This window comes from Hemicordylus capensis, chromosome 3 (genome assembly GCF_027244095.1).
Source record: "Hemicordylus capensis ecotype Gifberg chromosome 3, rHemCap1.1.pri, whole genome shotgun sequence".
In the NCBI taxonomy this organism is placed as follows: domain Eukaryota; kingdom Metazoa; phylum Chordata; class Lepidosauria; order Squamata; family Cordylidae; genus Hemicordylus; species Hemicordylus capensis.
Window position 1 is genome coordinate 125765586 of NC_069659.1, and position 24407 is coordinate 125789992.

Below are 24407 nucleotides of genomic sequence, written 5' to 3' on the forward strand. Positions count from 1 at the left end.
TGTAAACTATACAAATGAAGCCATGACACTATAGGCTCATGCACATGATTGAAAACTGATAGGAGAAGTGTCCTACCCAGTTTTGGAAGCTGTGTTCACTTCCATTTTGTGATCATGTGTGAGGGGAAACACAAAGTAAGAGGCACTGGCAGTGATCATCAGCTAGCTTCCTGCTGAGTCAGAGGGCCCCATCCTAGCCAGTGGGAAGCTAGAAGATTATCAGTGCCGGTGCCTCTTACTTTGTGTTTCCCCTCACACATGATCACAAAATGGGAGTGAACACAGCTTCCAAAACTGGGTAGGACACTTCTCCAATCCAGTTCTCAAATGTGTGAATGAGCCTTATATATTACGCTCTCGCTCTCTCGCTCTCGCTCTCTCTCTCTCTCTCACACACACACACACACACACACACTGTTCTTTTACAAAATGCATCACCCTATTCATGTAATAAGCTCTTCTTTAATGTAACCCTTGCAGCAAGGTCTCTACATTTTTGTTCCCCAGATTGCTATTTTAGATTCCTATAAGAAAATTGACTTTTGGGGACTCATCTGCAAATGGGCAAATGACTCTTTCAGTAAGACTTGAGTAGGAAGATTCGACAACCTTTTCCTGGAAAGCAGGGAGCAGCCACTAAATCATCGCAGCCAGGTCTCTAATGAAAGACCCACTGTTCTCTGATCAGTCCCATATGGGCAGCTGAATGTTTACACTGTGCTGATATCAAAGAGAGGTACAGAATGGGGAAACTGTATCCAGCAGCAGCAGCAGCCTGTGAGTTTTTCAGCCTAATTGTTATGCTGCAGACCTAAGTTTTTCTTCCAGGGGGAACTGCTCAGGAGCACGCATGAGCAGATGGCGTAGACATGATGACTTCCCCTCCAGACTCCGGCAGCAATGGATGAGAAATGTTGCATTGTGGTTAAGCTTTCCTGACAAGCTAGGAATGATTTCAAGTCCACTTTGAACCCAAGCTCCTCTCTGATGCTGCTTTAGCCGCCTGGGCTTCAGTGAGATTTTACCAGGTACAGTACAAGACATTTTGCTCTAACCAAATATACAGTTAAAGCCCGGTTTGGGGAAAGTACAGAAATGGCATTTAAGATTGCATTGGTACACTGTGTTCAAAACAATTGAACTTGTCTTATGATAACATCTCTTGAAGATATATTTTCTTTCTACAAGAAGAACTTGTATAGATATGGTTTACATATAAACTTCTAACACTGTACAAAAATAAGAGCAAATAAATGACTTGAGTACATGGAACCGAGTATTTGAACACTACAAAGAAATGCAAGCTATTGATGTGCAGCAGCGTGGGCATTGTTTGACTGCAAAGCAAGCTATAACATTCAAATTGGGAGTGTCTGTCCATTTCCCTGAGTAAAGTAAACTGGAAAGTCTGCAATGTATTGTAATGTCAAGCAGAATGGATTGAAAAATATCCACGTGCTTTGCCTGGAATTAATTTGTCTTAATCACTTAAGACAAATGTAGCATCTTGAAACAGAAACTAGATGCCTCCAGAGTGTAGAGAACATGCTGAAAACCTCTGTGCAAATTATATATTGTGCTCTATTGCAAATTACATGTTGCAGTTTTTGGGAAAGTCTCTGCTATTGCTACCACCTCCTACGGTTTGGTTGGTGAGCATACGAGCCAGGGTCTTCCCTACGGTTATGTCAGACTGTGGAATTCCCTCACCCATCCCTTGCTGCCTTTTTGTGTCTGTAAAAAATGCACCAGTTACATTTAGTCTTTGGACCAGATTGACAGGGGTCTTCCTGATCCGATTGCTTTTAGACTGTCTTAATTTTCTGCTGTATGCATTTTGGTATATTTTTGATTGTATGCAGTGTTACTGCTTTTGACACTTCATGTTGAGAAAACAGCATGTACATTTAAAAGTAAATGAATTGGATTTTGTATTATACACCAGTTCAATATGTATGAGTTCACTAAAGGTTAGCCCACTTCAATAAATAAAAATTCTCATGAGATTCAGCCACTGGTGTAGAGTTTGTGTGCAAAGGCTGGACAGAAGGGGCATCTATTTGATAAAATCACCCAGACTCTCATATATTTGCAGTTGAAAGCAGCAGCAAGCAACTTGATGATATCAATGAGGACAAAACCAGTACCACAGGAACATGTGCACAGAACAGGATGGTTTGAGATATATTAAGGCCGATATATTAAGCATCTGAAGAAAAAATCTGGCAAAACCTGTTCAGATACTGTGGCAAAACTGTTTTTAGAGCTGCCTCATGAATGATTCATAACATGGAAATATAAATGCATAACTGACTGTCTTTAAAAGTTTACCAAGCATAATCAACTTTAGTTAAAGACTAAATATAACTTTAATTTTCTTCATGTCTCTCTTTGTACTATTTCAGAACATAGTGAACTGTCTTGAGTGGGTGGGTGAGTGGGTGAGTGAGTGTGCCTCCCCCCCCCCCATTTTTAAAAAAACTCTTGAGTAATGAATGAAATATGTTTCCCTTAATATCTATGTATGGGTTCCTTCTGTGTACCTGCTAGAGAAACTGGAAAGCTTAAGATCTGGCTCACTCTTCAGATTGCAGCCACAGAGAGAAATAATACTGTGATAGCCTAAATATGAAGAGAAGAGGCCATGCACACCTGATGGCAGTACCCAAAACCCGAGTTCCAACTTTATCAAAAGGCTTGCAAAAGTGTTCTTCTATACACATCTCTACAAGAAGAGATCTCCTTCTCCTGATGAACAAGTATACACAACAGTACCCTGCCTTTTGCCACAGACTCTTAGATACTTTGAGATTTCCAAAATATGCAATTCCTTGTTCACCTCTGCATGCTGCATAAAAGCAAGAGACTTTGTGGATACTGTGGGTTATAACATCTAAGAAAAAAATGTTATTGCGCTTCCAATTGGCCTGGTTCAGATTGCCTTCAGACCCATTATCATGTACCTGACTCTGCATAATACATAGCAAGGTTAATTCTTAGTTATACCATCTCAGCCTGTCACTCTCAATTTGAGGGAAACCTTTGGTTAAAGTCACTATATTTCTTGCTATCCTTTGCTCAGAGAAAGCAACATTCTACCCACAGCCTTTACAACACTGCATTGTCTGCAGCTTCTCTTGCCACTTAATGACTCTGTTCTCACAGTTTCTAAATTGGTTGTGATTGAGGCTGTGTTCTCACAATCCTGGTTAAACTCTGCTTCTCTATCCTGGTTACATGCAATTCAACCACAGCACTTTAACCAAGATTACCTGGGAAATCTTCAATCTCACAGCTCCATGGGGATCAGCAACCATGATTAACTATTTAACCAGGATTGCCATGATTGTGAGAATACAGCCAAAGTAATTCAAAGGAGAGACTTACTAGGGCCAAAATCACTGGGAAAATATCCAGGAGCAGAGCCAGGTAACAGATGTAGCCTTAACTCCTGCATAACAGCACTCAGCACCATTTCAGAACCCACAATGCTCTTGACACATCATACCATAACCTTTCTGCAATGAGCAGTGGGTTGCCAAATCAAAACTAATTCTGAAAGCTCTGTTATTTGAAGTGGGCATGTGTAGCAGCAGCCCAGCTGTCGAGCAGCGATGCAGTTGCTGTGTATGGTGGAAATGTGGTAAGCAGGCCTTATTGCCCAGCGGCAACCAAATGGCTGAGCAAGGTGGAGGGGGCAGTGGGTGGCCGTCACACCTAGTGGCAATGCAGCTGCCAAGCACGTTGGAGGGGGAGGGAACAGCTCTTGTATTGGACAGCAAACCAGCTGCCGGGCATGGTAGAAGGGGCACCAGCTAATCTTCACACCCAGAGGCAGTACAAATATGATGAATATTTATATACCACTTTTCAACCAAAGTTCCCAAAGTGGTTTACATATGAATGAATGAATGAATGAATGAATGAATGAATGAAATGGCTCCCTGCCCCCGAAGGGCTCACAGTCTAAAAAATAAACATAAGACAGGCACCAGCAACAGCTAGCAGAGGAATGCTGTGCTGGGGATGGATAGGGCCAGTTGCTCTCCCCCTGCTAAATAAATAGAGTCACCACTTCTAAAAGGTGCCTCTTTGCTCAGTTAGCAGGCAATCCAGCAATTGAGTGTAGTGGAGGATGGCGGAGAGGGTGGTAGCCATCATGCTCAGAGGCAACCCACCTGTTGAGCATGGTGGAGGGGATACGCGAGCAGTCATTGATCCCAGCAGTAATCCAGCTGCCAGATTTGATGGAGCAGGTGCTGTGTGGCTCTTGTGATCCGCGGCAACCCAGCTGCTGAGCTCAACAGTGGACAAGGTGGTGATGGCCCAGGGTTAGGAGGTGGATAGTTTCCCCCAAAAGAACTAGCTTTCCCAACAGTCCCGTATTATCCCATATCTGAGAGAAAAATCTCTTCTTTTTCCCATATTGGCAGAGCCTGGGGCTCTCCCTTATCCCTCACTGCATTTGCATTGAGCCCTTTTGATCTCTGGGTAAAGTCCATATTATAATGTGAAATATAATATTCTGTTTTTATAGTTTTGATTTTAATTGTTCACTGGTTTTAATTGTTTGTATTCTGTTGTAAACCGCCCTGAGCCATTTTGGAAGAGTGGTATATAAATCAAATAAATAAATAAATAAATAAATAAATAAATAAATAAATAGTAACTAAAAGAAACAACAAAGTTCACAAAACAAACCCCAGTTGCTCTGCAAACCTGCAGGAGCAATTGTCTGGTTTTATTTACTCTTGCAAGTTGCTGATCATTTACTTATCAAATAATTACTTATCAAATAGACCTACAGACTCCTGTTAACCGACTCACCACTTCTGGCAGATTAAAAAAAGTCTTTCAGTGAAGCTTTCAGTGGGGAGAGAGCTGGTCTTGTGGTAGCAAGCATGACTTGTCCCCATAGCTAAGCAGGGTCTGCCCTGGTTGCATATGAATGGGAGACTAGAAGTGTGAGCACTGCAAGATATTCCCCTCAGGGGATGAAGCTGCTCTGGGAAGAGCAGAAGATTTCAAGTTCCCTCCCTGGCTTCTCCAAGATAGGGCTGAGAGAGATTCCTGCCTGCAACCTTGGAGAAGCCACTGCCAGTCTGTGAAGACAAGAATGAGCTAGATAGACCAATGGTCTGACTCAGTATATGGCAGCTTCCTATGTTTCCTATGTTCCTATGAAGGTGTGGGGATGTAGTGTGTGTGTAAACCTGGGGGATCAGAGAATTTTTCACTTGATGCTCGCTCTAAATCTACATGGGATGGTCTGTGTCAAGAAGCTTTGTGAAATCATGGGGCTTGTTTTGTTGTTGTTGTTACAAATACATTGCTACTCAAGCTTCTAGGATGACCCCACCCCTTAGACACACACACACCACTTGTGTTCCATACTCAGGCAATGGAATGTTGGCAATCCTAGTTTACTGCCTCTCAAAAAATCTTCTGTGGGTTTTTTTAAAATACTAAAATAAAAAGGTTGAGGCACCACCCCAACCTCCCAAATTTCATATGGCAGCAAGGCCCCTGCACCAAGTAATTGCAGAAGGGAGGAAAATGTTGAAATAAAGCAGTACTGTGAGTCAAAAAACGCCAGATATAACCAGGATGTCCTGGGGATTAATGGCTTCAAAAATGGAAGAGAGTTTGATGAGAGCATATGATGGGTTAAATATGAAAACCGGCAGCGGGAGTGGGAGAATGGAGGATGTGGGGCTGAGCCAAGCCCTATGGGTCAGACCTTGGATCTCTTAAGTACTTTTTTTTTTTTTTAGTGTTGCATTTATATACCGCCTTTCGTTAAAAGACAACCCCAAGGCAGTTTACAAAAGTTAAAACATACAATAAAAAGGCAATAAAAACATCAAGCTAAAAAATATAAAAACATATAAAATACAGGCATAAAAACAATACAACAGGTAAAAACACACAGAAGCAGCAGTAAAAATGATTATGTAAAAGCCTGGGTAAAAAGCCAAGTTTTAACAAGCTTTCTAAAAGCCGTGATGGAGTCCGAGGAGCGAATGGCCACTGGGAGAGCATCCCAAAGTCTGGGGGCAGCAACAGAGAAGGCCCTGTCCCGAGTGCACGACAGCCGGGCCTCTCTCATTGTCGGCACCTGGAGCAGGGCCCCCTCAGATGTCCTCGTCAAGCGGGCAGCAACCCTTGGGAGCAGGCAGTCCCTCAAAAGGAGCCAGCATGGTGTAGTGGTTAGAGTGCTGGACTAGGACCGGGGAGACCTGAGTTCAAATCCCCATTCAGCCATGAAAACTAGCTGGGTGACTCTGGGCCAGTCACTTCTCTCCCAGCCTAACCTACTTCACAGGGTTGTTGTGAAAGAGAAACTCAAGTATGTAGTACACTGCTCTGGACTCCTTGGAGGAAGAGCAGGATATAAATGTAAAATAATAAAAAATAATAATAATAATATCCCGGGCCCAAACCATTAAGGGCTTTAAAGGTCAAAACCAGCACCTTGAATTGGACCCAGAAACGAACCAGCAGCCAGTGCAACTCTTTCAGAATGGGGGTGATGTGCTCCCAACGGGCAGCTCCGGATAAAACCCTTGCTGCCGCGTTTTGCACTAGCTGCAGTTTCCGGATATTCTTCAAGGGCAGCCCCACGTAGAGCGTGTTACAGTAATCCAGCCATGACGTGACTAAGGCATGGGTAACTGTGGCCAGATCTGCCTTCTCGAGAAAGGGGCGCAGCTGGCGCACTAGCCGAAGCCGTGCAAAGGCACCCCTGGCCACCACCTCCACCTGAGCCTCCAAAAGCAGAGCCAGGTCCAGTAGTACCTCCTAGCTGCCTACTTGCTCCTCCAAGGGGAGTGCAACCCCATCCAGAACCGGTAAAATCTCCTCATCCCGATTGGCTCTCCTGCTGACCAACAGTACTTCCGTCTTGTCTGGATTAAATTTCAGTTTATTAGCCCACATCCAACCCATCATGGCTTCCAGCCCCTGATTCAGGACATCTACCGCCTCCCTAGGATCAGATGACAAGGAGAGATAGAGCTGAGTGTCATCCGCATATTGCTGACAACTCAGTCCAAATCCCCGGATGACCTCTCCCAGCGGCTTCATGTAGATGTTAAACAACATGGGGGACAAGACCGAACCCTGCGGGACCCCACAGGCCAATGGCCATGGAGCCGAGCAGTAGTCCCCCAGCACCACTTCTGGACCCTCCCCTCAAAAAAGAACCAGAACCAATGCAACGCAGTACCTCTGACTCCCATACTAGAGAGGCGGCCCAGAAGGATACCATGGTCAATGGTATCGAACACCACTGAGATGTCCAGCAGAACCAAAAGGGATGCACTCCCCCGTCTAGTTCCTGGTGTAGGTCATCCACTAGAGCGACCAAGGCAGTCTCAGTCCCATACCCGGGGTGGAAGCCAGATTGAAAAGGGTCCGGATAATCCGTACCCTTCAAAACCCTCTGCAGCTGAGACGCCACCACACACTCTATCACCTTGCCCAAAAAGGGCAGGTTAGAGACTGGTCTATAGTTGTCCAGGTCGGAGGGATCAAGGGATGGCTTTTTTAATAGTGGTCTTACCACCACCTCCTTGAAGCACGATGGCATCCTGCCCTCCCTTAATGAAGCTTTAATGATCACCTCCAGCCATCTGCCTGTCCCCTTCCTGGCAGCTTTTATGAGCCATGAAGGGCAAGGGTCAAGAGCGCACGAAGTTGCCCACACACTGCCCAAGATCTTGTCCACATCCTCAGGCCGCACCAACCGAAAAGAATCCAACACAACGGGTCCAGATGGTACCAGAGGCATGTCTGCCAGAACTGCCAAAACTCTGAAGTCCAGGTCAGCACGGATGCGAGCGACTTTATCTGCAAAGTGACAGGCAAACTGATCACACTGGGCTGTAGATGACTCCTCCCCCATTGTCTGGGGGGATGTGTGGAGCAATGTTTTTACCACACGAAACAGCTCTGTTTGTCTGCACTGAGCAGATGCAATGGAGGCGGAGAAAAAACGTTTCTTCGCTGCCCCCACCGCCACAGAGTAGTCCCTAAAATGGGCTCTAGCCCGTGTTTGGTCAGATTCATGACGACTCTTCCTCCAGCGTCATTCCAGCCATCGCCCGAGTTGCTTCCTCGCCCTAAGCTCCGAGGAAAACCAAGGAGCAGATTGGGCTCCTCCAAGCCGGAGAGGGCGTTTAGGAGCAACCGTGTCGACAGCCCGGCCATCTCTCCATTCCAGAGATCAACCAGGGCCTTAGCAATGCCTTTTGGCCCTAGGAAATTGAGAAAATATTTTTGCATATCCACAAGATTGCATATCCACAAGATTGCCCACAAACCAGTGGGTACAAAGAATTCTCCTCAAGGAAGAAGTGATTGCACTATAAGTGCAGTCACTATCAGAAGTGACTGCACTATAAGTGACTGCACTATAACTGACTGAGCTATAAGCATACTAGCAGGCTCAGACTGGCCCACCAGGCAGTAAGGCAAATTCCCAGTGTGCCCTGCTGCCATCCGAGTGTGAGTGCCCCCGCCCTCAGCCTGTCAGCCTGAGCCCCCTCCCGCCTCCATGGCTGCATGCACCTGCCTCTCTCTAGCAGGGCAGCCACCAGGGAATCTTGCCTATGTTATGTGCCCTACTCAAGAGTGTGAGTGCCCCGCCCTAAGCCTGAGCCCCGGCCTCCTCCCGCGGCCCACAGCGCCTGCCTCTCTCTTTCAGGGCAGGGTATCTGCAGCTAGGCAAGCTGCTGCTGCTCTCTCTGCCTAAGTTGATCAAGGTAGATAGACTCGTGGAGGGGGTGGGGGGAGTGGACTCCCGGCTTCCCTTTGTTCTTCCTGCTGCCCTCTGCTCAGTCTGCTGAGTCAACAAGTCAAAACAATAGTCACTTGTTAACTATTGCTAGCTTGGCTATGCTAACTCAACCAGAGCCTCTAAACCTGCTGCCCATAGAACATGTAGGGTCCATAAGGAGTGCATTTCCTGCAGTTAATGCACCGCCAGATCGCTGCTATTAACTGCAGAAAGAAAAGATTTCAGCCTCCACTCATGTCTCCCAAGTGTTGCTGGGAACCTGGTCCCTCTCCTTACTAGAATCTCCTTACTAGAATCTCCTTACTAGAAACTTTAGAAATAGGCTTTCCTCCTCCCACTACCTGCCTCCTCGCTTGCTCTCTCTGTACATGCATAGACTCACTCCTCACCTCACTGAGTGAGGATCTTCAGGTCAGAGTGAGGAGAAAGGAGACATGGGGAGCAAGAGCACACACACACACAGTCTCATTTCAAAGAGCAAGCATCATTTATCATTCATATTTCAAACAGTAAGCAAAAATGGAGGGGGTGCATATGCAGGATGTTTTGTGAAATGGGGAGATGTCAGGCATGAAATCACTCTGTGTCTGTGATTGATTGATTTATTTGTTTGTTTGTTTGATACATTTCTATACTGCCCAAAATGCAAGTTCTCTGGGCAGTTTACAAACAATAAAAACAGTCAATAAAAGATTAAAATATTTCAACAATTCAAATTAAAAAGTTAAAACTATTAAAACACAATTAAAACAGTATCTAATTAAAAGCCTGGGTGAACAAATGCCTCTTGACTGCCCTTTAAAAAGTTTTAAGAGATGGGGAGACTCTTATTTCAGCAGGAAGTGTGTTCCAAAGCCTCGAGGCAGCAATGGAGAAGGCCCGTCCCTGAGTAGCCACTAGACGAGCCAGTGGCAACTGCAGACGAACCTCTCCAGATGATCTCAATGGGCGGTGTGGTTGATAGCGAAGAAGACGTTCTCTTAAATACCCAGGGCCCAAGCTGCTTAGGGCTTTATAAGTTATAACCAAAACCTTGTACTCTGCCAGGAAACCTATCGGCAGCCAGTGTAGATGTTTTAAGATAGGAGTGATATGGTCTCTCCGAGATGACCCAGAGACCAATCTGGCTGCTGCATTCTGGACTAACTGCAGTTTCCGGATGACATACAAAGCCAGCCCCACATAGAGCACATTGAAGTAGTCAAGTCTGGAGGTGGCCAGCAGATGTACTACTGTTCTGAGGCCATTTATCTCAAGAAATGGACGCAGCTGGCATATCAGCCAAAGCTGATAAAAGGCACCTCTGGCCACTGCCTCAACCTGGGACACCAGGGAGAGCTTTGGGTCCAGAAGCACCCCCAGACTGCATACTTATTCTTTCTGGGAAAGTGTGACCCCATCCAGAACAAGCAGATCAAAATCATCTCCCGAGTTCCAACCCCGCACAATAAGTACCTCTGTCTTATCTGGATTCAGCCTCAGTTGGTTACCTCTCATCCAGGCCAGCACTGCCTCCAGGCAGGCATTTAGGGAGGTTATGCCTTCTCCTGATGATATTGACATGGAGAAATAGATTTGGGTGTCATCAGCATACTGATAACACCCAGTACCAAATCTCCTGATGATCTCTCCCAGAGGTTTCATGTAGATATTAAACAGCATCGGAGACAATATGGAGCCCTGAGGGACACCATACAGAAGTTCAGTTTTTGAAGAACAGTCCCCGAGAGACACCATCTGGAATCTGCCTGAAAGATAGGAGTGGAACCACCGCAAAGCAGTGCCACCCACCCCCAACTCCCACAGATGCTCCAGAAGAATACTATGGCTGATAGTATTGAAAGCCGCTGAGCAGTCCAAAAAGACCAACAGAGTCACACTCCCTCTGTCAGTTCCCATTAGGCTGACCAAGGCAGTCTCCACCCAATAGCCCACCCGAAAGCCAGTCTGAAACGTGTCTAGATAATCAGTTTCATCCAAGACTGCCTGGAGTTGGGAGGCCACCACCCTCTCAGTTACCTTGCCCAGCCATGGAAGGTTGGAAACAGGCCTATAGTTGCTTCACTCTGAGGGAACCAATGCAGGCTTCTTCAGAAGAGGTTTCATGATTGCCTCCTTAAGACAAGGAGGCATCCTGCCCTCCCTCAGAGAGGCATTTATGATCTCTACCAGGCCTTCTACAACAACTTCTCTGCCAGATAGTATTAGCCACGTCCAGCAGAGGCGTAACTATAGGGGGGGCAGGGGGGGCACATGCCCCGGGCGCCATCTTTTCTGGTCACGTGGGGGGCGCCGCCATGACCAAATTTTATTTTTTTTTTTTAAAAAAATTGTTAATACAAATGTTTCCTGCTCAGTGCAGCAGCGCTGCAGCAGTCAAGGGAGCGCGTCGGTGCCCCCTTCCCCACAAGCAGTCCCGTCTGCACCGCCTGCGCCCCCCATTGCTTTGCTGGCACCTGGCGGCCAGTTGGTGGCCTGGCTTTGCGGCGGCGGCGGGCGCTTGTGAGGAAAAACCTAAGTATAATGTAGTATGTTGGGGCAGCGGCGGTGGGGGCGCGGTGGGGGGGCGCCATTTCAGTGCTTGCCCTGGGCGCCGTTTTCCCTAGTTACGCCTCTGACGTCCAGCAAGTGTCAAGAGAACAGGTGGTAGGCCACATCGCTCCAAGCAGCTTGTCCATGTCCTCATGAGTAAAAAACTGAAACTGATCCAGCCTAACCACATAAGATGAGTCGTTGGACACTTCTGATTCAGACACTGCAGTAATTGTGGAGTTTGGATCCAAGTCGGCCCGAATATGAGATATTGTATCCACAAATAAATCATTAAACACATCACAGTGGGTAATAGGTGGTTCCAAATTATGATTCAAGGGAGGAGGGGCACTCACTAGCCCTCTCACAACCCTAGTCAACTCCTCCAGATGTGAGCTTGCGGATGCAATACGGGTTGAAAAGAATGGCTTCTTTGCCACCCGTATTGCCAGAGCATAGATCTTCAAATGTGCTCTATGTTGTAATCTGTCAGATTCAAGTCGAGTCTTCCTCCACTTGCGCTCCAGTCGTCTACCTCATCGCTTCAGCTCCCGTAGTTCTTCTGTATACCAAGGGGCCAATTTTGAAACAGGTCGGAGAGGACGCTTAGGTGCAATCATGTCTACTGCCCTGGTGAGCTTGCTGTTCCAGTTCTCCACCAGGGCATCAACAAGATCACCAGCAGAGCCAACACTGAATCCCTCCAAGGCTTCTTCGAACACTATTGGATCCTACAACCTTCTCAGGCGGACCATTCTAATGGGCCCCTCTCCCCTGCGAAGGTAGGGTGTGACTGTGAGTCCAACCTTAACCAGATGGTGGTCCGTCCATGACAATGGGGAAATCACAGGAGTCCCCATCCATAAAACACCACCCTGATCAGAGTGAAAGACCAGATCAACTGTGTGACCTGCAATGTGCATGGGTCCTGAGACCCTTTGGGATAGGCCCATAGTTGTCATGGCCGCTATTAACTCCTGAGCCACCCTGGACAAATTGGTCCCAAAGTAAACATTGAAGCCCCCCAGCACCACAAGCCTGGTAGACTCCATTGCCAAACCCAAGACCAAGTCTGTCAGCTCAGTTAGGGACTCCACTGGGCAGCGGGGTGATCAGTACACCAAGAGAAGTCCCAATCTATACCTGGTCCCCAAACTTAGGTACACACATTCAATATGCTCAGACACTTCCACAGGGATCCTGGTCAGGGAAAGGTTATTCTTATAGACCACAGCCACTCCACCTCCCCGCCCAGGTCCCCGCACCTGCTCCTCAACAGAGTACTCTGGAGGGAGTAGCTGGGACCAGACCGGGCCACTAGCCTCCCCCAACCAAGTCTCTGTAATACATACCATGTCTGCCTCTTCATCCAGAATCAAATCAAGGATAGTTTCTGACTTATTCTGGACAGACCTGGCATTACAGAGAAGCAAGGTGAGAGTCTGTGGGAGGTTCGCACTGCTCCCCAAGTTCAAAGAGCTGGCAGGGCAGCCTGAAAGGGAAACAACTAATAGATCTCTGACTTCCCTTCCCCTGTAACGAAACACTGATCTGCCAACTTTACTTCCTCTATTCCCTACCACCACTGGAATAGCCATCCCACAGTCAGTGGACACACCCCCTGGCTCCCCATCCCCAGACAAACCAAGACACACGTGAAACACCCAGGATACAAAAACAACAACAGAAGCCAAAAAATTTCACCAGGCCCTCACCCTCGTTGCCCCTCAAAGTGGCTCCCCCAAAGGGGCAACCCTGCTGGTGGCGGGCCCGCTTTCACAGTGCACCAGTCCCTTTATAAGCCCAGAAAGTTGGCTACTCTGAGCAGCTGACCCTCAGGAAGTGCTGACTCACCCCCTCTGGCCCCAATCCCACACTGACTCACCTGCAGGGCAGTCACAGCCCCACAAACTAGGGGGCACCTAGGCTGGCAAGCTGACAACAGCAGACAGTAACCTCCCAGGCTCTCACCACTGGGCAGCCACTGTCTCTGGGAAGCAGATGTTAAAGCCTCCATCTCCCTACAAGGCTTCTGGCACAGCCGGCCATGTGGGGAGACCCTGTTTCTTCTTCCCCCTGGTGCCCCCATCCCCCCACCAACCCCTGCCTCCTGGAGCTTAATGCTCAGATTCTGCTGGTGGCTGTGACTCAGTGGGGAAGAGGGGAGGAAGAATTTAAGAAAAAAGGAGGGAGCGTATAGGGATGTGAAATGGAGAGATATCAGGTAGGGTTGTGCACAGAACTGTCTGGCCCGGTTCGGTTCGAGGCTGGACCGGCCTCGAAGGGAACTGGGCTAGTTCAGTCCGGTCCCCATCGAACCCTGCCCGCCCTGGTCTGGTCCAGCCCGACAGGTCCGTGATTTTTTTTTCCAAAAAAAAAAAAAAGAAATGAAAAATAACTATCTGTAGCTCCTTCGGAGGGCTTGCTGTAGCTGCAGGGGTGTGTGTTTCCACGAGGGTTCCCTCTCCCCCCACTGGCCTCCCTCATCACTGCCATGGCCGGGTAAATGTAGTCTTTTTGGCCCTTTTGGGCTTCCGTAAAGTGGAGTGGTGGCCATTTTGGCCACCACTGCGCATGCGTAAATGCCCTCTGTGAGGCCGTAGGCCATACCAGGCCTCACAGAGGGCATTTGCGCATGCGCGGTGGTGGCCAAAATAGCCACTGCTCGCCTTTATAGAGGCCCGAAAGGGCCAAAAGGACTACATTTACCCGGCTGCAGCAGTATGAGAGAGGCCGGCGGGGGGAGGGGGAACCCTCGCAGACACACATACACACCCCTGTGCAGCTACAGCAAGCCCCCTGAAGGGGCCACAGGTAGTTAATTTTTTTATAAAAATCGTGGAGCTGTCGGACCAGACCGGCGGTTCGGTTCTGGTCTGGACGGAACTGGGGGGAGGGTGTTTCAGTTCAATCACGAACTCATGAACCCCCAGACTGAACCGTCGGACCCCGGACCGCTGTGTCTGTGACTGAGTGGCTGTGACTGATTGGGGAAGTGTGGGGGAGGGAATCATTACAAAAAGGAGGGGGGAGAGGAAACACTGCTTTCCTGCCCTTCAGATGTTTACTTATATTATTAAACCCTAGTAAGAAATTGGGATGACTCCATATATACCGTTCTGTTGTCTAGTTTGAAATGACATTAATGGTTGTGTATATATTGGCTTGCTAGTAGGTAACTTCTCTTTCTGTTTGGCATAAATGGCATCAAATGAGATGCATTTATTGGGGTCATGTGGCTAAATGTCAGCATAAATATGAATATGTTGTATGCACATCATTCATACATGTGTTTTGTCATGACACTTGTATCCTGCCTTTCTTTTAAGAGACTCAGTGTGCATGGTGCTTTCTTCCTACTTTTATTCTTACTACAATCACTTTTGCTATAAACTGTTGTCATGATTGCTTAATTGGTTAAATGCCTGCCAATAAACAGTAAACTTGGCCTAATAATTAACAACCTATAACTACATAGCCATCTCCACTGTTCCCTCTAACAGGGATTCCCCGATGTTGTTGACTACAGCTTCCAGAATCCACAGCCAAATGCAACTGCAGCTGAGAATACTGGGCGTTGTAGTGAACAACATCTGGAAATCCCTGTTAGAGGGAACAGTGCTAGCAGTGTCACTGGGAGGGAAGAAAAGTGAACTCTGAGAATAGTCAGCATTGATGCTGCTCTACTATGAAATTTCAGAGAGCTTCTGGTTTTCTGGAACATGAAATAAATCTTATCTTTAAATATTGCCTTTTTATAGCACATCCATCATGTTTTACATGTTTCTGGAGTTGACAGAAAATGTGAAGGCCTTAGGGGATGGCAGTGTATTGAATACAAAACATGCAGTGCCTGTAGAATCCAGGGCAAAAAGGCAGTAAAAATGGAGTATTCCTTAATGCAGTATAATGTTCAATTTAATTTTCAGTATGATTATTTTGAGTTAATTGAGTCGAATTTACAGGCATAGGAAGGGACTATTTTTTAAAGGGTGAAAATAAGGAGCAAGGACTACTTGCGTGTTTTGCCTGCTTAATCATGAATGTATGCACAAAATTGAGATTAATTGGCACAAAGAAAAAAGTCTGTGTGCGATCTTGTGTAAGTTTCAGTGATGAGATGGAGGAGAGTCAGAAGAATTTTGTGAAGGTGGTTGTTCATGCTGGCCAGTGAATTGCTGTGAAATGAAAACCTTACTTATATGTTACACCTTAGTTTAAAGAATATACATACGGATCTCTCTCTCTGTCTCTCTCTCTCTCACACACACACACACACACACACACACACACACACACACACACACAGATTCACTCACTCAGTTCTGGACATGTAAAGGTAAAATGTGCCATCGAGTTGGTGTCGACTCCTGGTGACCACAGAGCCATGTGATTGTCTTAGGCAGAATACAGGAGGTGTTTACCATTGCCAATGTTTACCATTGTCTTTGCCATAGCTTGAGAGGCTAATACTTATCTCTTCTCAGCTATCCTGGAGACCTTACTTCTCGTAAAGTCAGAGCCAGAGGTGGGGGGCTGGAGGTAAGATAAAATGTTTTTGGGTGCCACACTGCGCATGGCGCATTATTTACGTCTGTGAGAGAGAAAGAGAGTGATGTGCACACACTGCCTTGATAGTGCTGCCCAAAACAGAAAACTCTTTCCACTTACTGATGGTAAGAATTAGAGGGAACACTGGTAGGAGGGCAAGCATCTCTTGGAAACTGGTGGGGAGAGAGAACTTAAAATAGTGCTATTGTAGGACTGAGGGGAGATTATGAAGTGACTCATAGAGTGAATTAAGATGCCATCCACTTCCGTTTCTAACTATCCTGCAGGAACTGGGCTACATAGGACACATATATCCAAACTATTTTATTAGCATAGAATTGTGCTTTCTTAATAGTTACAAGTGATACTTCATTTGAAGCATTTATAGTAACCTATAAGTAACTGAAAACAGAGGTCAGATATCAAAGATTAACAGAAAAAAATTAATTAGTAAATGAAACCAAAGAAGTATGGTGAAACCATACTATTCTGCTCAAAACCTGGCGCCCTTCCCACATACATTCCCCCACCCTCTCAGTGTCTCCAGTCCAACCCTGCATACTAGGAATTTTAAAATCACTTAGCCTAGAGATGGGAATGCAGTTTTGCAACAGCAAAAATGAAGTGGAATGGAATATTTTCAGTGGGAGAACCACACACAATGTGGTAATAAAAATAAATGCTCATTTCTGTTGTGACTCTAAGAAGGTAGCAGTAAAATAGTACACCAAAGAAGTGGACAACCTGGCTTCCAGAGGAATTCCATAGGGTGAAAGTTAGTATGCAATTTGCTATTTTCTTTCAAATCTGAATGTGTAAAGATGTAATGTCTATAGTATTCACATTTATTTAGACTCTCTAATAATCTCTCTTTCAGATTCTTTATTGGTGTTTATCTATACTATGTCTTGGCAGTCCATCAAAGAGGACATGGTGTGCCTAGCACATTTCTGGTAAAATCTTCATTAAAACATGCCATTGTTTTTTGTAATAATTTATATTTTCGAAATGTGTTTCAGTAGCCATTACAATGGGAAAATGTGAATAGTGTTCTTCTGCATTTTCATGCATGACTTGAAATCTTCAATAAGTCTTAGTGCACAATAACTTCGATAACAAATGTTATCGAACAAATAACAAATAACAAATGTTATCGATAACAAATAGCTTCGATAACAAATTGATAACAAATGTTATCAATATCAACAAGCACATAAAATAATGACAAGGATTCTGTTAACAAATGTTGAGTTTAACAGATATGGAAAGGCAAAGAATACTGCAGCTACAACAAAACAGTTTATGACCTACTGATTTAGTTTTCTTTAGTGGGTTTAGCTTTTGGAAGGGTTGTGCAAGAGTTGCTTGAAGCTATGTGTCAATGTGCATGATACAATTTTCTTTCCAAGGTCTCATACCAAACCTTATTTGATGTGAGAACTATGAGGATCCCTATAATACAGTTCCTGTTTAATCTTCTGGCTTAAATTTTAAAATTTTATTGATCACTTGTTTGTGGATATTCATCTATATATTTAAATATTTCACTTCCTTGTTGTATTTTTCTATGCTATGAGATGTTTTGTTATGTTATGTTATGCTGACCTTGGGTCGCAAATAAAGAACTTTGACTTTGACTTTGGTTATTTCCTTCCCTCCATGCTTTCTTGCTTCCTCTTATAGGAAAAGCAATAACCGGAATAAAATCAGAAGATCTAAACAGCGACTCTATTATAGGGATCCTCACCCTATACATACTTATGTGAGAGTAAATCCCATTGGACTTAATTTTAGGGTTGTGCATTTTGTTTTTGTTTTTTCTGTATTGTTTTTGGCCTGAATCCGAAACACCCCCATTTTGTTCTTTGTTCGAAATCAACCAATCCGAAACACCCCAATTTTGTTCTTTGTTCGAAATTGCAAAATCCAAATCCAAAACGTTTTGGATTTTAAAAAATGGCCCCAGGGAAAAACTAGTGGGTGGGGGTGGTAGTGCCCAATGGGTGGAAGCTACCACCCACATTTCAGAGGAACTGGGCAAAGGGCTGATTTTTTAATGAATTTTTGAAGTTTAAGATTTTTCCCATAGGGAAGAATGGAGGTTTCAGCAAAAGTATAGCTTCACGTTGGGTGGGAAGGGGTGGCCCAGAGCAGAGTTGGGTGGGTGGTAGTGCCCAGTGGGGGTAAGGTAGCTGCCAGAATTATTTCAAAGGAATTGGACAGAGACCTGATTTGTAAAGATTTAATGGAGTTTACGCATCTTTAAGGTTCTTCCCCATAGGGAATTATGGAGGTTTCAGCAGCCCCATAACTGCACTTGGGGGGCACCAGGGTGGCCCAGAGCAAGTGGTAGTGTAGAGCACAGAGGGTGCCAACCACCCCCATGGGTTCCTAACCCATGGGGAACTGGGTTATGTTGTTTTTGAGATGTTTTGAGTGTAGATTCTCTGGTAGCATATGAAAATGGATTTATGGTTTGTTGTTGAAAATCTCATATGCTACCAGAGAATCTACACTCAGAACACCTCAGAAACAACAGAACCCAGCACCCCATGGGTTAGCAACCCATGGCGGTGGTTGGCACCCTATGTGCACTACCACACCACTCACTCCCAGCTACCCCAGTGCCCCCCCAGGTGGAGTTATGGGTCTGCTGAAACCTCCATTATTCCCTATGAGGAAAAACCTTAAAGATGCATAAACTCCAACAATTCCTAAGAAATCAGCCCTTTGCCCTATTCCTTTGGAATCTGGGTTGTGGCAGGCACCCCTTGGGGCAACCCAACCCACTGTTTTGCCCCTCAGACCTCCTTTCTGCCCCAAACCTGACCCAAAGACATATAAACTTCAGAAATTCTTTAAAAAATCAGCCCTTTTTCCAATTCCTTTGGAATCTGGGTGGCAGCAGGCACCCATTGGGGCGCTACCACCTGACCCACTCTTCTGCCCCCAAAGCCCCCTTTCTGCCCTAAATCCACCCAAAATAACATCAACATCACACATCAAAAACAGCAGATGTTTGCAAAGAACCAGGCAGATTTCCAAAGGTCATGCACATCCACCCCACCCCACCCCACCTCGCAGAAATGCAATTGATCTACACAAAACAGTGTGAAACAACAACAGTGAAATGCACACTGTCCCATGCAGTGTGCACACTGTCCCACTGGCCAATGAGGGTAAGTTTTACCCTTAAATTTCCTTAAAAGGAATAATGAGCGATTTCATAACGGAGTTCCGAAACAGCCGAAACAACAAAATGTTTTGTATCTGAAACAGGGATGTTTTGTTTTGGCTACAAAATGTTCTGTTTTGAGCATTGGGTGTTCTGTTTTGTCTACAAAACAGCCGAAATGGTCTGTTTTGTGCACAAAACATTTTGTATCCGAAACGAAATGCACATCCCTACTTAATTTTGAGTATGCATGCATAGATAACTCATGTGTGAAGGGGCCAATAAAGCAAAGGCTAAATTATCTGGTAAGTGGAATAAGGCTGGTGGAAGGTATTGATGAGGATTTGGGCTGGTGTGTGGGGTTCAAGTCAAACTCCCTCCTCCCCACCCTCTTCCTCTCTTCTGCCCTCTCCTCCACTTTTCCTCTTGCCTGGAGCAGCAGAGCAGAAGCAAAGCAAACCAAAGAGTCCAGCACTGATTGGCATTAGCTCTCCTCTCCCAACCCCCAGCACATCCAATAACCACAGTTCTTCTTGCCTGGAGCAGCAGAACTGAAGAAGAGCAGTCGGACGCTTAGACTGAACAAAAGCATAGCGGAGGTGGCAGCATGCAAGTAGGCAGGGAAGCAGGCACACATGGTGCAGCGCACATGAATTCAGGTGCTACGCTCTCTGCCTCACTCTGCCTGGCAACTGGGAGAGAGGAAGGGGAGGCAGAGAGAGCGTGATTGGTGGGTGATGGGTGCCTTGTTGTTGTCCAAGGGAGGAAAAGGAGACAGGAGAGAGCACTTGGCTACCAGGAATGACAAAAGGCCCAGGACATTGCACTGCCAAGCAAGTCACAAGGAGTCACACAGCACCCTGGCACCCCCAATTGGATCCACCCTTGGAGACAGTCATTCAGCCACCATTGCATGAAGGTTATAGGCACAGAGCTGGTCTCAAGGATCAGTAGTGGGCCCTTCTGCAGCTCTTGGGTTCTTGCAGCTGTCAAGCAATGCCAATCCCTGAGGATGACTTCTAATAATAGGAATCCAAATGAAACTGACAGAGATGCTTGAATTGTTTTTAGGAAATGCCAGTATCTTATGATCTCTCATGGAGAATACCTTTGGGTTACTTCACATCATGTAGAGTCACCACTGCCAGAGTTTACCTAGGACTTCGGCCCGGAAGTCCAGGGGAAAGAGTGCCTCTGACCATTGCATTTCCAACGAGCAAATATCATAAGAACCAGCATTCAGTTTCCAGCAGTGGCCAGCTGGAAACCTCTGGGAAGCCTACAAGCAGGGCATGAAGAAAGACAAAAGCCCTAATGATCATACAGCCAATTGTTCTTAATTAAATGTTTAGCCATTTGTTTTAAATTTTGATTAAGATGTTACAGTTAAATCATTTTTTCTTATTTCTAGGAGCGCTGCAGGCTCATTTCTAGCTTTGTACTTATTGCTACAACTGCCTGAATTGCAAGCTTTGGTCAGCTACAAGCCCAACATTGTCCTCTTCTTGGCTGATGACCTGGGCATTGGAGATATAGGCTGCTATGGAAACAACACTATCAGGTAAAAGATAGGGGCCTAACCATCTGAGACAGGGACTCTCAAACTTGGGTCCCCAGTTATTGTTGGACTATAACTCCCATCATGCCCTGCCACAATACCCAAAGGTCATTGTGGCTGAGGATTATTTTTATTTATTTATTTATTTATTTATTTATTTATTTATTTATTTATTTGTTAACACATTTTTATACCACCCCAAACTTGTGTCTCTGGGAGGTTTACAACAAAATAAAAACAAAGTAAAACATTAATTAAAACAAAAATGAAAAGTTTAAAACATTACAACAATTTAAAATTTTTTAAAGAATATTTTAAAACAGCATTAAAACCATTAAAACAATACTAATTAAAAGCCTGAGTGAACAGATGCATTTTTAAAGACTTTTTAAAAGCTGTCATCGATGTGGAGGCTCTTATTTCAATAGTGAGCGCATTCCAAAGCCCCGGGGAAGCCTCAGAGTGGCCACCAGACAAGCCAGTGGCAACTGCAGACGGACCTCTCCAGCAGATCTCAGTGGGCGGTAGGGTTCATGACGAAGAAGACATTCTCTTAAATACCCAGGGCCCAAGCTGTGTAGGGCTTTATACGTTACTATCTGACCCCGCACAGAGCATCTGTGAGGTCTTGCACTGAGCCTGTGGCATCCCACCCCCACAACTCTCTCGCTTGCTCTCGCCGCCCCTCCAACTCTCGCTCTCACTCTTGCCACCCCCGCAACTTTCTCGCCCGCTCCCCCCCCCAAGTCACTCACACTCACTCTTGCCGCCCCCCCCCTGCAACTCTCTCTGTCACACTCTGTCCTCCGTCTTTCTATCTCTGTCTCACAGTCCTTGCTCCCCCCTGCCACTGCCAGGGACTGTCGCCCGCTCGGCTGACAGCCTCCAAGCCCCCTGCTCCCTTTCGCTTCATGGTGCAGCTCAGCCAACTGCCTGCCGCCGGCAGCCCCCAGAACCAACTGTCCAACTCCTGAAGCCACCCCCAGCTTCCGAGCTCCCTGCTGCTTGACGGGACCCCCGAGCCAACTGTCAAACTGCTTCCCAGCCGCCCTGCAAAACTCCCTGCTGCTCCGGAACTTTCTCCTCCTCTGTCAGCCAATCGCCTCTTTTCTACCACATCCGCACGCATGGCCTGTCTTGGAGAATTAATAATAGAGATAATCAGCACCTTGTGTTTTGCACAGAAACATACTGGCAGCCAGTGTAGCTCCTGCAATACAGGAGTTATATGGTCTCTCCAAGATGACCCAGAGACCAACCTGGCTGCCGCATTCTGGACCAACTGTAGTTTCTGGACTACATACAAGGGCAGCACCACATAGAGAGTATTGCAGTAATCCAGTCTGGAGGTTACTAGCAGATGTGCCACTGTTTTGAGGTCGTTCACCTCAAGAAATGGATGCAGCTGGCGTATCAGCCGAAGCTGATAGAAGGCACTTCTGGCCACCGCCTCAACCTGGGAGACCAGGGAGAGGCTCGGATCCAGAAGCACCCCTAGACTGCATACCTGTTCCTTCTGGGGAAGTGCGACCCCATCCAGAACAGAAAGATCAGAATTGTCTCTCGAGTTCTGACCCCTCACAATGAGTACCTCCATCTTATCTGGATTCAGTCTCAGTTTGTTATCCCTCATCCAGCCCATCACCGACTCCAGGCAGCCATTTAGGTAGCTTGTGCCCTCTCCCAATGATGCTGAAATGGAGAAATAGATTTGGGTGTCATCAGCATACTGATAACACCCTGCACCAAATCTCCTAATGATCTCTTTCAGTGGTTTCATGTAGATGTTAAACAACATCGGAGACAATATGGAACCTTAAGGCATTATGGGAGTTATAGTTCAACAACATCTGGGTACCCAAGTTTGAGAACACCCAGTCTAAGGCATCAAGCAGGTATCTCAAACTGCCAGTTTCTGGCAAAAATGAGTCTCTAGCAGAGGTGATTTATACTTCAGGTGCCGCCTGGCAAGCACTAAGGTAATATGTATACATACATGGTCTCAGTGTAAAGGGGGCAGAAATGCATTTGCACAAGTGTATAAATTCAGTACTAGATACATATCAATGAATTCATGCAAGAGTTTGGCAGTTCCTATTTGCTTTCCAACCATTCAACTGAAAGGGGCTGTGCTGATATTTTTTCCCTCTTAGGACTCCTAATATAGATCGACTAGCAAAGGAAGGAGTGAAACTCACTCAGCACATTGCTGCCGCTCCAGTTTGCACTCCAAGCAGAGCAGCTTTCTTAACAGGACGATACCCCATCCGATCAGGTTTGCTATATTGTTGTATGACATAGTCTAATTGCAAGTACAAACTATTGTCCTTCAATACCATTTTGGAAGTGTCCCTGATGTTACTATTTGCGGATACTGGATATCTTTCAGTAGGGTCAGGGTTGGACAAGATAAACTGCAGGATATTTTTCTTCTGAGAAGATTACAGAAGTGCTGAAATGACTAGGGATGTGTGAAACAATTTGAGTACAAAACTATTTGTACCCAAATCTGGCCAATTCAGGTGATTTGTATACAAAACAAATCACCCATGTCCTCCTCAATAGCCCAGATTCGGGTATGAAACAAATCACCCCAAATTTGTACCCCAAAAAGCTAGGATTCAGACCTCCATTTTTTGGCCAAAGTGGGTTGGGTGGTAGTGCCCAATGGGTGGAAGCTACCACTCAAATTTCAAAGGAATTGGTCAAAGGGATGATTTATGTGACTTTAAGTTTTTCCCCATATGGGGAAAATGGGGATTTCAGCAGCCCCATAACTCTACTTGGGGGGGGAACAGGGGGACCAGAGTGAGTGGTGGTGTAGTGCACATAGGGTGCAAACCACCCCCAAACCCACAAGCCCACGGGGCACTGGGTTTTGTTGTTTCTGAGGTGTTCTGAGAGTAGATTCTCTGGTAGCAAATGATTTGTGGGCTTGTGGGTTTGGGGGTGGTTGGCACCCTATGTGCACTACACTACCACTCACTCTGGGCCACTGTACTGCCCCCCAAGTACACTTACGGGGCTGCTGAAATCCCCATTATTCCCTATGAGGAAAAAGCTTAAAGAATGCAAACTTCAAAAATTCTTTAAAAATCACCCCTTTCACCCATTTATTTGAAATCTGGAAGGTAGCAGGCACCCACTGGGGCATTACCACCAGACGCACTCTTTTGTCCCTGAAACCCCTTTTCTGCCCCGAATCTGCCCCAAAGGCATGCCATCTTCAAAAATTCTTTTAAAATCACCCCTTACCCAATTCCTTTGAAATCTGTGTGGTAGCTTCCTTGCACCCATTGGGCACTACCACCCACCACAACCCGCTCTGGGCCACCCTGGTGCTACCCCCCCCCCCCAGAGTAATAGCTAAAGCTGATGAAATCCCCATTATCCCCTATGGGAAAAAGCTTAAAGTCGTGTAAACTTCAAAAATCATTTAAAAATCACCCCTTTGCCCAATTTCTTTGAAATCTGAGTAGTAGCTTTCTTGCACCCATGGGGCACTACCACCCACCAAAACCCACTCTGCGCTACCCTGGTTCCCCCCACGTGGAGCTATAAGGTTGCTGAAATCCCCATTATTCCCTATGGGGGAAAGCTTAAAGATACACCAACTTCAAAGATTCTTTAAAAATCAGCCCTTTGTCCAATTTCTTTGAAATTTGGACGGTAGCTTCCACCCATTGGACACTATCACCTACCCCACCCATTTAGCCCTGGGATCATTTTTTGATCCAAATTGATTCAGATGCAGATTTGGAAACTTCAGGTACAAATAGAATCTGGGGTGA

At 46.0% G+C, this 24407-nt stretch overlaps 1 protein-coding gene across 3 annotated transcripts in view; it reads left to right on the forward strand.

The window, feature by feature from the left end:
- Positions 1-877: 877 nt before the first annotated feature.
- The window catches only part of LOC128350849 (arylsulfatase D-like), a 38990-nt gene continuing 15460 nt past the window's right edge, over positions 878-24407 (forward strand). For 2 of the 3 annotated variants that reach the window (XM_053309637.1, XM_053309640.1), the window contains exons 1-4: positions 878-1028; positions 16761-16836; positions 20470-20619; positions 22770-22891. In XM_053309637.1, the coding sequence (XP_053165612.1) occupies positions 16787-16836; positions 20470-20619; positions 22770-22891 (322 nt within the window). In that variant the 5' untranslated portion in view covers positions 878-1028; positions 16761-16786. Of the gene's footprint in view, positions 1029-16736; positions 16837-20469; positions 20620-22769; positions 22892-24407 lie in introns of all 3 variants that reach the window. The other variant, XM_053309639.1, reaches the window with a different exon arrangement.